This window comes from Sciurus vulgaris (assembly GCF_902686455.1).
Source record: "Sciurus vulgaris genome assembly, chromosome: 10".
Lineage (NCBI taxonomy): Eukaryota > Metazoa > Chordata > Mammalia > Rodentia > Sciuridae > Sciurus > Sciurus vulgaris.
Window position 1 is genome coordinate 81,017,690 of NC_136470.1, and position 14,080 is coordinate 81,031,769.

The window sequence follows — 14,080 nt, forward strand, 5'->3', positions numbered from 1 at the left end:
ATCAATGGATGAATGGATAAAGAAAATGTGGTATATATACACAATGGAGTTTTATTCAACCACAAAGAAAAATGATAGTATGTCATTTGCAGGAAAATGAACTAGAGACCATTATGTTAAATGAAATTAGACAAACTCAGAAGATCAAGGGTCATATGTTTTCTTTCATTTGTGGAAGCTAGAGAGGAAAACCAAAAGAAAGGTGGTGGTGGGGATCTCATGAAGACTGAAGGGAGATCAGTAGAGGAAATGAACCAGAGGTGGGAGTAGGGGAGGAAGAGGGGAAGTGCTAGGGAGTGATACTGGACAAATTATTTGTTATATTGTGTGCATCTATGAATATGTAACAACAAATCCCATCATTATGTACAACTATAATGCACTAACAAAAAGTGTGGAATGAAAAAAAATGTCATTGTAATTCCTGGTGAATGAAGGCCCAGAAATGACTACCACAATATTTTTTCCAATCACTGAAGTTTGGTTATGAATATCATGAAGTTTTCTTGGTTTTAGCAAAATGACCCTAGAAATTTAGTAAGTATATTAAGCCATTAGTTTTATTTTGATAAATAGTATATTGGCTTGGGTGAGAAAAAAAAATAGGAAAAATAAACTCCCCATCTTCCTTTTGATTATATTCCTTTGGATCACAGCATCACCTTTCTACTTGGTTTAAGCATAGGTAGCCATCCTATTTTTAGCAGTAACTTCCTGTTGTTCTTCACTTGATTATTGCAATATTCCCAATGATTTAGGAATCAGTGTATTTACCTACTTGTCCAGTTTTATCAAAGTAATGTTTTAAGGTAAATGATTATTAACCAGATCTGATGACTTACCTGAAAAAAATTAATAATGGCAAGGGTCAAAGAATTATGGAATTGATATCTTTCATGATATAAAATTTTACAACTGTTCATTTAAGTATTCACCAATATGCTTTAATAAACTAATCCAAATCTTAGTGCACTTTTTAGAATAATAAGAGTTTACTCAGTAGTATTTATTCTATTTTAGTTCCTTTGAACATAGATATTCAGGATATTCTTTACTTTTGACACCATTTTATGAACATTCAAATTGAAACCATTTATCATGCTTATTGTAGCAATAACATATTAAAAACCAAACAGAAAAAGAGGAAGAAAATTTTAAGTTCAAAGTGTTCAAATTCAGTCCATCAATGACTATTTAATCCAGCCACATGCTCAATTTAACAATTTTTGTTAGCTCTATTTACTTGGTTTACTTTGCCTTGTGACCTTAGAAACGATTTGCAAACTCAAATATAATATATACAAAGCACATAGCATCTAGATCAAGTGGTTAATAAATTGTATGTATCACTTACCAGGCTCTGTGCCAGCCTTTCTCTTGACCTGTCCTCCAGGGCAGGGCAAACAGAAGAGGTGATCCAATGGGATTTCTGTGGACACAGGACTGAGACAGAGCTGCTATTCTGAAGGTTGTTCAAGAGCTCATGGAATTAAGGAAGAGAGATAGAGGCACAGCTGGAAAGAAGGTAAGGTCAGAATTTGGATCCTGCATCATGCTGATTAGGGAGGTGAAAGCAAGTCAGATGCAAAAGTGGATAGAAAGACTCCCAGATCAAATTGCTGAGTGGATGGGGTCAAAGGAGGAGGATCTAAATTTGCACCTGGTCCAGATTTCTCTTTTGCAGTCTCAACAACTTGGAAAGTCAAGGTTGGATTCTCAAAGGAGCTGCACTGGGAAGACAGGTCTGAGGAAAAACATATGTGCAAGATTCAGTCTTTGTAGCCAAGGAACTGTATCTGATTAAACAAGTTAAAATGAAAATAGTTATTATGGTTTGGATCTCAATGTCTGCCAAGCGCCATGTGTTCAAGGCTTGGGCACCACCAGCTTGTGGTATTATTGGGAGATGGTGTAACTTTTAAAAGGGAGGGCTGAGTGGAAAGGGAGTGCCTCAGGTCATTGATGGTATGCCATTGATGGGGCTATTGGGATTCAGGCCCCTTCTTCTGTCTTTGCTTCCTGGCCACCAGGAAGTAGGCAACTTTGCTCCATCATGTGCTCCTTGACAAATGCCCAAAGGTAACAGGGTCAAGTGACCATGGATCGTAATCTATGAAACCATGAGCTAAAATAAACCTTTAGTTCCTTTGAACATAGATATTCAGGATATTCTTTACTTACTTTACTTTTAATTTGATTTTCTCAGGTATTTTGTCAAAGCCATAAAAGCTGACTTACACAACAGTCAGTTCTGTCCAAGGGAAAGCAAGCCAAACACTTTAACAAAGGTAGTTAAGTTACTGGGAAGGCCTTTCCATTCCAACTCTGCTCCAACCATGTAACAAGTATTCCAATTGGTCAGTGTCACTGGGGCAGAAATTAAAAATGGCCCTTGAGATATGGAATCCCAGAATATTAAGGCTTCATCCTCATGCACATTCAGCACCCCTTTCCCCTCCTCTTCCCTCCAGGGACACAGACTATTTACCTCACTTCCAACCACCCTGCTCTCTCTCCACTGATGCTGAAACCCCTGCCAGCCACAGCGTTTTCTTCATCACTAGAAAGGGCTTTTCATCTGGAGTTCAGTGTTCCATGCTACTTCCCTAACTGGGAAAGTAATGCGTTCTCTTGGGCTCTTATAGCACAAGTTTATCCAAACACTGGAGGTACGAGATGTCTCACCTACCGAGTATATATCCTTGAAGCATGTGTGAAGTTCAGGCATTCAAGTTCTGTGAGTGATTGGTTCTGTCTCTGACTCTGCATCTCACTTGTTGGGTATATTGGACAAATAGTTTGCCTTGTTGGAGCCTCAGTTTCTTATCAGTTTTATCATGGGTAATTAATAAGAGTGGAGTGGATATAAAGCATCTGACAGAATGTTAGACACATATTAGGGTATTTTGCATACAGTAATGTTGTTTGATTCATTCTGTTATTTTTTCCCTTCCCCCACCCCTCCCACCCTTCTTTTCCCTCTATACAGTCCTTCCTTCCTCCATACTTGCCCCCCTCCCTAACCCTAACTCTAACCCTAACACTAACCCTACCCTCCCCCCATTATATGTCATCATCCACTTATTAGCGATATCATTCGTCCTTTGGCTTTTTGAGATTGGCTTATCTCACTTAGCATGATATTCTCCAATTTCATCCATTTGCCTGCAAATGCCATAATTTTATCATTCTTTATGGCTAAGTAATATTCCATTGTGGTATATATATATATATATATATATATACCACAGTTTCTTTATCCATTCATCAATTGAAGGGCATCTAGGTTGGTTCCACAGTCTGGCTATTGTGAATTGAGCAGCTATGAACATTGATGTGGCTGTATCTCTGTAGTATGCTGATTTTAAGTCCTTTGGGTATAGGCCAAGGAGTGGGATAGCTGGGTCAAATGGTGGTTCCATTCGAAATTTTCTAAGGAATCTCCACACTGCTTTCCAGAGTGGCTGCACTAATTTGCAGCCCCACCAGCAATGTTTGAGTGTACCTTTCTCCCCACATCCTCGCCAACACCTGTTGTTGCTTGTATTCTTGATAATAGCCATTCTAATTGGGGTGAGATGGAATCTTAGGGTGGTTTTGATTTGCATTTCTCTTATTACTAGAGATGTTGAACATTTTTCCATATGTTTGTTGATTGCTTGTAGATCTTCTTCTGTGAAGTGTCTATTCATTTCCTTAGCCCATTTGTCGACTGGATTATTTGTATTCTTAGAGTAGAGTTTTTTGAGTTCTTTATAGATTCTGGAGATTAACACTCTATCTGAAGTATGATTGGCAAAGATATTCTCCCACTCTGTAGGCTCTTTCTTCACATTGCTGATAGTTTCCGTTGCTGAGAGAAAGCTTTTTAGTTTGAATCTATCCCAGTTATTGATTCTTGCTTTTATTTCTTGTGCTATGGGAGTACTGTTGAGGAAGTCTGGTCCTAAGCCGACATGTTGAAGATCTGGACCTACTTTTTCTTCTATAATCTGCAGGGTTTTGTTTGTTAAATTTAATATATGGAATTCATAATACAAATGAACATAAATGTAAAGTAGACTTATACTGGATGTAAGGTCTCCCTTAAGCTTAGGAAAGAAGTTCGATTTCTTAAATTATAATACTGCCCCTCTGAAAAATGCTCTGATGCTAAACAGAAACAAATAATTCTGTTGGACAATTTTATTACTTTAATGCCATTATAGTGATACTATGGTGCTGTTTTAATTTTTTTTCCATATAAGATCACTGAATAAGCTGTTTAAATTTGATGAACTTATTTGATTTTCTGAGTGTTGATTTCTCTTCTGAATTCTAATTTTTATTTTACCATAGAGATAGTGAACTACTCCATTTCTTTGTTGTCCTTTCTCCCCTATTTCCTTTCAGCTTGGTGGCATTTGGACTTCAGTGGTTCTCCATTCATGGCCAGAGTGATATTTGTTGCATTATCTTCTTCCTTTAAAATCACTTAAAAAAGAAAAGAAAGTCACACATGCAAAAACAAAGTATAGGGAAGGCACCATGTCTGTTGATGATTGTCCCACCTCCTGTGCGGCCCCAAAGTGTCTGCTTTCTGCACTTACAGGACATTAGTCTTCTGGCACTGTTATCCAGAGCACATAATGCTGAATGTAATAATAGCAAATGATTTGGCACATGCATCAATGTGGAAATAGGGTTTACAGATGCACAGTAATGTATCCTACAAGAAGGCATCATCTTTTAAAATGTGTTTCTTGAACATACTTTTGTTCGGTTGAGAAAGACCACATCCATTATTCAAAGATAGAGTATCTCTACAGGATTCTTGGTAGTGGATAGCTATATTTAGCCATGGAAGCTAACATCTCATTTAAAGCGGGGAGGAATCCCTGTTCAGGGTAAAAACCAGAAATTGAAGGATTTAAAAATTCCCGCTTCAAAGGAGAAAAAATAATTAGGAAAATAAAAAAAAAAACAACAACTAAAAGAATTGGGTAACTGTACCATTCAGTTATAGTTCAGGTTCAAAACTAGAAAATAAAGATAAACAGAATAATTATCACTCATGCATTTCTTTGTTCAAGACATTTTTTTTCCCTTGACTGAGCCAGGATAATGACTCAGTCATGGGGGTCTATGGAGTCAAGCAGGGAGATTAGTGAGGATGGTGTTTGTGTGGTGGTGGTAAGGTGAGCATTTCAGAATGTTGGGGAATCCAGGAGCAGAGGGGAAAGAAAACAGAGTGAAAAAAGCTCGAGGAGATCCAAGGAGAAAAGAGCAAAAATAAATCAGATTTGTGGGCAAAACTGAGGATCCAGGCAGCAGACTCAGCACAGAACAAGTACCAGCATTGAGGTTCATTTTTTTTCTGCTTTCAGGGTGTAATGAATGAACCACCCAACTAATTTTAAAGGTCCAGGTAAAGTTGGGACCTTTATTCATTTAGTCATTTACTGATTGATTCATCAATTATTCTGTGCTCACTATATGCTGGGCACTCTGCCATGTGATAATCCTATCTATCTTACTATTTTCAGGTACTGTAAACGAATACCACAGACCAGGTGGCTTATAAACAATAGAGATTTATTTGTCACGGTTCTGGAAGCTGGGAAGTCCAAGGTAAAGATGCCAGCAGATTTGATATCTAGAGAGGGCTCACTTCCTGGTTCATGTTGTATCACTTCTCATGAAGGAAGAGGCAAGGGACTTCTCTGGGTTCCTTGTATTATGGCACTGTTCCCATTCATGAGAGTTCTGCCCTTATGACCCGATCCCTGCTCAAAGCCTCTACATCCAATATCATCACATTGGGGATGAGATTTCAGTGTGATTTTGGGGAACACAAATATCTGACATACAGTATTCCCTGTAGTGAGAGACAGATATGTAAATACATGGTAGACATGAATGAAAATTACAGAAAATAATGTGAAGATTAAGAGAAGTTTTCTTGGGACATGCTTTCATTGGGTTTGAGGGAGAAATAAGAGTTTTCTAGGCTGAGAAATAGAATCCTGTAGCTCTACAAGACCTTGCTTGTCTGCCGTTTTTGTCACAGCCTAGAATCATCTGCCAACCCAGGTTGCTGACGTGGTGAAGGAACAAACATGAAAGAAATAAGTGAAAAGGTTTAAGGGGGAAAGAAGAGGTGAGACAGGTGGGAGCAGACCTCTTAATGGGTTTGTATCTCTTTGTTCAGTGGGTGAATGGCATGAAAGGGGCCTAGTAGAAAAATTTCTCTTCATTTACTTTCTATTTTGTGCGTAAGTCCTTTATATTTCGTCAACATATGGAATAGCCAAGTAAAGAGACAGTATAAGATAACGTTACAAACATCAACTTTCGAATGGGAGATTCAAGTTCAGATCCAGAAGTAGTCACCTCTCTGGGCCTCAGGTTTCTCATATATTAAACAGAAAGAGTTGGGCTTGAGGAACTCTAGGGGCCCCTTTGGCTCTGATGCCAAAGGAAGTGTGCTATTCCTGTGTGACAGACAAGGAGCGAAGATATGGTCCAGTACAGAATCTGCCAGGTGCGGGTGGAAGGGCCTTAAGGTTGTGTTTTTTTTTTTTTTTCCCAAGTCATACAGAGGAAGAAACTAGACAAACATCTCAACCCTTTCAAATTGACTTTTTATAACAGCGATTAATTATCAATGGCTTGTGATTCTTCTGAGAGAAGGGGAAAAAATCTTTATTTCATGAATTTGGAAGGATTAGGTAGGCTGAAAATGAGTCTTTTCAGTCATAACATGTAAGCATAAATTTAACATAGTGGAAGAAAACTATTTTCATCTGATATTTTAAATCAAGACAGGTTTTAGGTGACTGAAAGAGGCCCTGGAAGCATTAGCATCATCTTACAAACCTGGGCCTAGAGACAAGCATACAGGAGAATGCTTTGCACAGAGCAGTAGTCTTGGATCCACCTCTAATTGCAACTGTGTCTTTGCTTCTTTTAACAGTCTAGCAAAGTTATCTCACTGTGGCAAATTATTCAAGGGGGTAATGTGAAAAGGGCTAATAAATTATTATTTTTTTTCTTTTCGGTACTGGTATTGAACCCAGAGGCACTTAACCACTGAGCCACACCTCCAGACCAGTTTTTGTATTTTATTTAAAGACAGGGTCTCACTATGTTGCTTAGGTCCTCGTTAACTTGCTGAGACTGGCTTTGAACTCATGGTCCTCCTGCCTCAACCTTATGAGTCTGTGCTCCACCCCACCTGGCCAAATACTTTTTAAGAAGATAGCAAATATAAAAATCCATTTGTCCATGCTATGTACATCGTATAGTGTCAGTACTATCAGAAAATTGGTCATGAACTTCCAGGTCCCTGCTAATAATGCCCTTGCATTAACACACCTGTGAGATCCATTATGCTATTGTATTATTCCACTGCTATTTAATTTCAGTTGGCTGAAATTACTCATTAATCTTCTCCTTTTTTGAAATAGCAGGTTTTTTGGCACCAGTAACATAGCTAATTGCTTCATTTCTGCATTTCACTTTGCCTGGATAGCCACAGTCACAAAGTAAATTGGGATTTGAGTGTGAATGTAAACCAGAAAGATCTTCACCAAGTAAGAGCACTGGTAATGAAAGAAAGCTTTGTTATTATCACAAAAATGATACACTGTGGCACATCAGTTAGGCACCATGGAGAACACATGATGGCAACACGTTTAGTTTCCTTATCATTTTCCTGCCCTTTCACAAAAAGTTTCAATTGTGTTTGTTAAGTGATACAAATAGAGTTCCAAAACAGTGGTTTGTGATGCAATGCAAATAGGACAGGTTCTGCAACCAAAGAATGCCCACAATTGTTCATATCATTAAGGGGAGGGCTGTCATGAGATGGATGCCAGCAGACTTCACTTCTAGTCTCTTTTGTAACTTGTTATTTGACCTGGGAAAAGTTGTGGTTTTTCTCTCTCATCCCTTGGTTTCATTTCTCACTTTTGTGTAATGAGTGTTTGGACTACAAGATTCATGAAATTTCTCCCAACTTTGAAACTACAACATGAACATTATGAGTAGGCAGACTAGTGGTATGTCCATTAGTAGGCTAGTGCCACACAGAGTAAGTTCTCAGTATATATTTATTCAATGAATGAATGACAAACTTTATTTTTTTAAGTATTTTTTAGGACTGAATATTCATAATTTATTTTTACCAAAATATTGAACATCCTTGTACCTGGAAATTTTTTTTTGGCAGTGGGGAGTGTACGGTAAGTAAATGGCTTTATTTAAATGTCTCCATTCTTCTGACATATGACTCTTCAGAATAAAGCCTGATGTTAGTTGGTAAGTTCTTTGCACTAGAACTGAAGGTGAAAGTAGTTGTTCATAATGATCTCAAGTAGATGCAATAATAAGTTACTTTTGTATGTTTTTTGCCAGGTTATTTCTCATCTCCAGAATGAGGAGGGGCAATTGGCCAAAAAGAGTTATTTTCCAGTATCTTGTTTGAACTGATTATTTCAACTTGTGACAACTTGAAATCTAAACATTAATGAGACTGACATACACCATTTTAAATGGGCATTATGCCAGTACAACAGATGCGGCCTGAAATTGTCAGTTGATAGCTTGTGTATAAATCTCTTACATTGTCAAGTGGACACAGTCCTTAACAAGAAATGTCAAAAATGTTTGTCAGTTGGCTTCCAGATACCTTATCCATGCACCATTACTCTGCTGCGACATGCTGGTAGTCTCTTTAGACTCGGTAGCTTGTGGACAGAGATCTCCATGGCAAAACAAACCCACATGACCCGTATCTTTCCCACCTTTCTTAGACTACTTCTTACCTCTATTCCTTACGTATGGCCTGAACCATTTGTGACCTATGGTCTGAACCATTTGTGTTGAAACTATCATTTGTCACTTTCTTCTTTGGAGGACTGTTCTTTCACTGTCATTCAAGGAGGGGAATTAGAAACTGGCACACAGTATGTATACCATGTATACAAAATATGTTTTCTTTCTGAAAGACACTATCTACGTTACACATCACTTTCCTTCTCACATGACTTTGTCACATTGGCCTGTCATTTTCTTGTCCTTTGAAACTTTTGACATATAGGCTTGCTTTTTTGTTTGTTTCTGTTTCTGACAGTGCTGGGGATTGAACCCAGGGCCTCATGAAGCTAGGCAAACACTCTACTACCGAGATACATCCCTGCCCCCTGCCCAGTCTTTTTGTCAGTGCATGGCCTGCCTAAAAAAGCACCTGAGCTCAGGTTCAGGGATACAGGGAACCCAGACCTGATTATCTACTGTCTGTGCTCCAGAGCAAATACCAAGCTCATTAGTTAACAGGCTTCCTGCCTCATGATGATTTTTCTGCCTCTTGAAGATCACTTATAAGCTGGTTTGTGTCATAAAGATTGATGATTGATACCTTAGTTGCCAAATGAGTTGACTTTATTGCCATGAGAAAAGCATCATCTCATTAAACTCATACAGTTAGTTATCAGGTTTTAAATAAAACCTTCTAAGTACCACATCCTCTTCTAAAAGCTGGAGATAGAACAGTGAACAAAACGTACATGTTTCTTGTCCTTATCACCTGATATTCTGGCAACCGTTTAGAATTAACAACCTTAGTGCAGAATGTGAGGTAACCATCTCTTCCATCTTGTAGTGAGTACAAATTTGTACAGGTGAGTGGACCTCAGTATCATCACAAAGAAGAGGTATAAATGGCCAACTGTTATGTTTTATAATATATCATCTAGTTGTAGAAGATGAATAACAACTAAATAATTGAGCCCAAAGAAAAGGTCATGAATTCCTCTGAATTTATATTCAGCTCTTCTGGAAGTGTAGGATGAATATATGGAAAAAATGTACATAGGCTGGTAATTGATTTGACATTAGAAACGCCCTTTAAATTGTTAATTATAATGTAATGAAATTATTTTAATTAATCCCAATCATGTATATTGTTTCTGTACATTCAGGTGGGAATCAAGGTTAGAAGAATCTGAAAATGCACATAGAGCCTGTCAATTATCTGGGTTAACCAGAAATAGGCTAGAGTCTTGGTGTTGAAGGTACTATTCTCATTCAATTGTACAGTATGAGTAATATAACCATATAATTTATTGCTCAAACCAAGACTGGTTTTGGTGCTGAAAAACGGTACTCTTAGAACGTATGCTTTGATAATGGGTATAAAAAGGGGACGTCTTAAACAAACCAGAATGTCAGCTCACTCCACATTCAAGGGACCTAGTATAACTTAATTCTTGGCATTTTGAAATAACAAATTGCTAGGCTACTAGTTTATTTCTATATTTCAGGTTTGTCATCAGGCAAATTCATTATAAGTAGCTCAAATTATTTCTTATTAACACTTTCAAGAAGCAATTGTACCTTTAAGATCTCTCCCTCTTTAGGGATGGGGGATTAGTCTCTTTTCTTGTTTAAAAAATAAATTATACTTCCAGCCTCTAAACTTTATCCCAAAGGATTCCAAAATCCTAATAATGATGAGCATAATTTATTGAGTGACTAGTATTTCAGATACTTTTCTATGTGTTATAATCAGTGATTACAGGTGAAGAAACTAGGGCCCACAGAGGTTAACTAAATTATCTAGGGTGGATCTATGAATATTATAGACTTGCTGAATTAGAACTCACACATACTTGGTTCCAAAATTTCTTTTCTTTTCATTATGTTGTACTGTCTCTCCCCTCATATATGTGGCGGAAAGCTCAGGTGAAATGAAGATGTCTGATTTCCTCCAGGAACTCAGGGTTGGAGTTCTGGCCCCAGATCAATAGGGAACATTTCTCAACCTCCTTTCACTTTCTCCCTTCACACTGGATGCTCATATCTGGTGGATAAACCTACACAGTGATGATGACCTCTTATGTTCAGAAGCACTTCTGAAGTCTCATGTGGTCCCTGCCTCCTATCCCCACCCCAACCCTGACAAGTTCACGCTTCAAGAACTAGCTTGGAGTGTTTGCTCCAAGAAACTTCCTTAAAAGCCTCAGGCTGGCTAACTGCCACCTCTTCTGTGCTACTACTTCACCTGTGATCATAGCTCTTAAAATCATTTATGTTTCTATCATCTTTAATAAGTTTTATGGTTCTGTAGGGCAGAAATTATGTTTTATTCATTCTTTCACTTCTATGTGCCTCAGATGTGTCCATGTTCAAAACAGAAACAATACTGCTGCTATCAGAGTTTGAGTATAAAATTAATTCAAATATTTGGAAACCTTATCATAGTGCCTGGCACATAGTAGGTTCTTAGTATCATTGACTCAAGATAATTATCATTATTATTTGTTATCATGATGCTTAAAGTCAATGTCACATAATATAGCACACAAAATGTATATTAAATAGTATTAATCCATATAACATTTATTAGTTTCCTGTCTGTGTTCAAGACACCCGGTAGACTATAAAGATGATACAGGAGCCCATTTTTTTTTAGTAAGTGTGAGGAATGAGAATAAGTTATATAGAAAAATAATGATGATAGAAAACAGAAAGTGATAAGTGATGTGGAAGAAAATATACTGAATCATCAGTGTTCCAAATAGAGAATATATTCTCACTGGGAGAATCAGGAAAGACTGTAAGAATGAGATGGAATTTTAGTTGGAGTTTGAGGAAAAGATAAGATTTTGATATGTAGACATTTGTGATGGTACTAGAATGAAGATAGTCCAGCAATAACTATGTAAGTAAAGGAAAAGTTAGAGATTTGCTTGAGATAATGGCAACTGTCTTCCAGGAGTTAAGCTTGACGAAGAGTGGAAAGATCTGGAATGTCAGACCAAAGATTTGCATTAACTTTGATTTGTTTTCTATTTAATAAAGCATTTGGGTTTTTAAAACTGTTTTATTAACAGAAATAATAGTTCCTACAGTAGGAGGTTCTCCTTGTTCCCATTCCATGTAGATTATGGGCAGGGGGTTTTATGAGAGATCATCCTGGAAAAGAAGGCTTACCTCTGCCTTCAAGGCAACTCCTCAGGCTCTGAACCTGGTTCTGCACCACCCTGAGTTTCTTCTCAAGTACCATCCCCACTTTAGTTTCTCCATCAGTAAAATAATAAATATTGAGTATGAATACATGTACTCTAAAGTTATCTCCTCTTCTAAACATTTGAAAGAGACTGAACATGTCTAGTACAGTATAGGGCAGAAATGATTTATCTCCATGACATAAGCTATCCTCTCAAGGAATAGCTCCACTCCTCCCTGACTCTGCTCTCACATCCATTAAACCCTCTAAAGTCATTCTGAGTTTTGAGGTTCTTCCAAATATTAACCTATGTATACATTCAGGAAGCCTAAACATTAGTAGTCCTTAGCTTGTGGCTCTGGAATCCCATTCTCAGGCCGTTTAATTCAATGGCAGCTGACTTTGCTAAGCCACAGCAGTTCATCAATGGAAGCCCTCCACTAATAAATGTCCATGTCCGGTTGAACCATCATGATTAATATTTGTAATCATGGCTCGAAGGCATTGGAAAATCCCAGGATGCCTTCTGAATTACCACAAGAAGATTAAATTATAGTCAGCCTCAGGTTTCTTGTTGGGAGTCTATTTTATTGTGTCTCAATGTTTTGGAAATCAAGAGTTGAAATCTACTGTGGAGGGGTCTTTGTGTAACCTGGAGTGTGTGATTAATAAGCACAACTCTTTCCTTAGCCATTCCAGATAACTGAGTTTTCTGGACTTGTTTTTATGCCTGAGAATAAGATTCTTCTTCTCAAGGAGTGAATGTTTTCTAAGGGGAATTTGGAAGATTAAAAAAAGCATAGTAAATGCACCTATTAAATATTTTGTATATAAACTAAATATCATGGGGACTTTAAAAATATTCTGATGTGAAAGTAGCACTTCAAGAGATTTTTGGCTTTACATTCTCTAGAGTCTTAAAAAAGAAAAACTATTCCCCTACCACTTCATTAAAATGATTACATACTCTATTTTACAGTATTTATTATCAAAAGGTGACTCCCTGCCTTTGGAGACTTCGCTTCTTGGTAGATGTTGGAAAGACACTGAAAAGAGCACCTCAAAATGTCCTCGATGGCTTTTGGGGGGAACTTTCGAAGCCTTGGAGTCTGTTCATGGAATAGTTTCCAGGTGGAGGCCAAAGGGATGTCAGGCAGGCAGGGAAACACCATTCTCAACAGCAAAGAAAAGGGAGAATGCTTACCTTTGACAGCCCCAGGACTACTGCCACTCAACCCCGACAACCAAAACAAAACAAGTTCGGGAAGGGAAGAAGAAATAGGAAGTTAGTGGGGAGAGAAAGGGAAGCAGACACCTGGAAAGTTACTGCAGCAACTAGGAAGAGACACCCACATTGTGATCAGGAAAGAGCGTTCGTAAATCCTCTGCCTTGGCTGGGGGAAACCAGATTCAGCTCAGAGACCCTAGCCTTCTCTAAGGTTTCGGTCGTCCATCCTGGAAAATAGTTGGGGAAGGATGCACAGTCCCAGTCCAATCCATTTGCTAGTTTGCAGAAGAAAATCCGGTCCGGCGTTTATTTTTAGCAGCGTTTTCCTGTGACCGAATGCTACAGCTCTTCAGCTGGGATAACTGAGGACCGTATTGGGGAGCGAAGCGAGGGGGGTGGGGGAACGGGAGGCGGTGAAAAGGGGAGGGGGGAGGCCCTGCGCATGCGTGCCAGCGCCCATGCAAATCTGCTGTACATCCAGAGAGCAAAGTGGGATGATCTGTCACTACACCTGCAGCACCACTCTCGGAGGACAGCTCCTGCTTACAGCTTCCAGATCCAGGTAAAAAAAATTCTGAGCGGGCACAGTGCATGTATTTCAATACCAGACGAGCATCGCAACCTACCCCCTGTAGAGGCAATCTGCTGCTGCTGCTTCTAAGTGTCCTTTGGTGGCTGATTGCAGCTTCAAGGTTTAAGAAATTCCATCTTTCAGGAAGCCTGAAGGGAAGGAAGGAAGTACGGGCGAAATCATCAGATTGGCTTCCCAGATTTGGGAACCTGAAGCGGGCCCACATCTTCCGGCCAACTTCCATTGAACTTCCCAGCACTCGAAAGGGACCGAAATGGAGAGCAAAGGT

General features: G+C 38.6%; 1 protein-coding gene across 1 annotated transcript in view; it reads left to right on the top strand.

The window, feature by feature from the left end:
• Nucleotides 1–13,627: 13,627 nt before the first annotated feature.
• Nucleotides 13,628–14,080, top strand: part of FGF12 (fibroblast growth factor 12) — a 526,942-nt gene continuing 526,489 nt past the window's right edge. The window contains exons 1-2 of the mRNA XM_079155939.1: nt 13,628–13,782; nt 13,936–14,078. Of these exons, the coding sequence (XP_079012065.1) occupies nt 14,066–14,078 (13 nt within the window). The 5' untranslated portion in view covers nt 13,628–13,782; nt 13,936–14,065. The remainder of the gene's footprint in view (nt 13,783–13,935; nt 14,079–14,080) is intronic.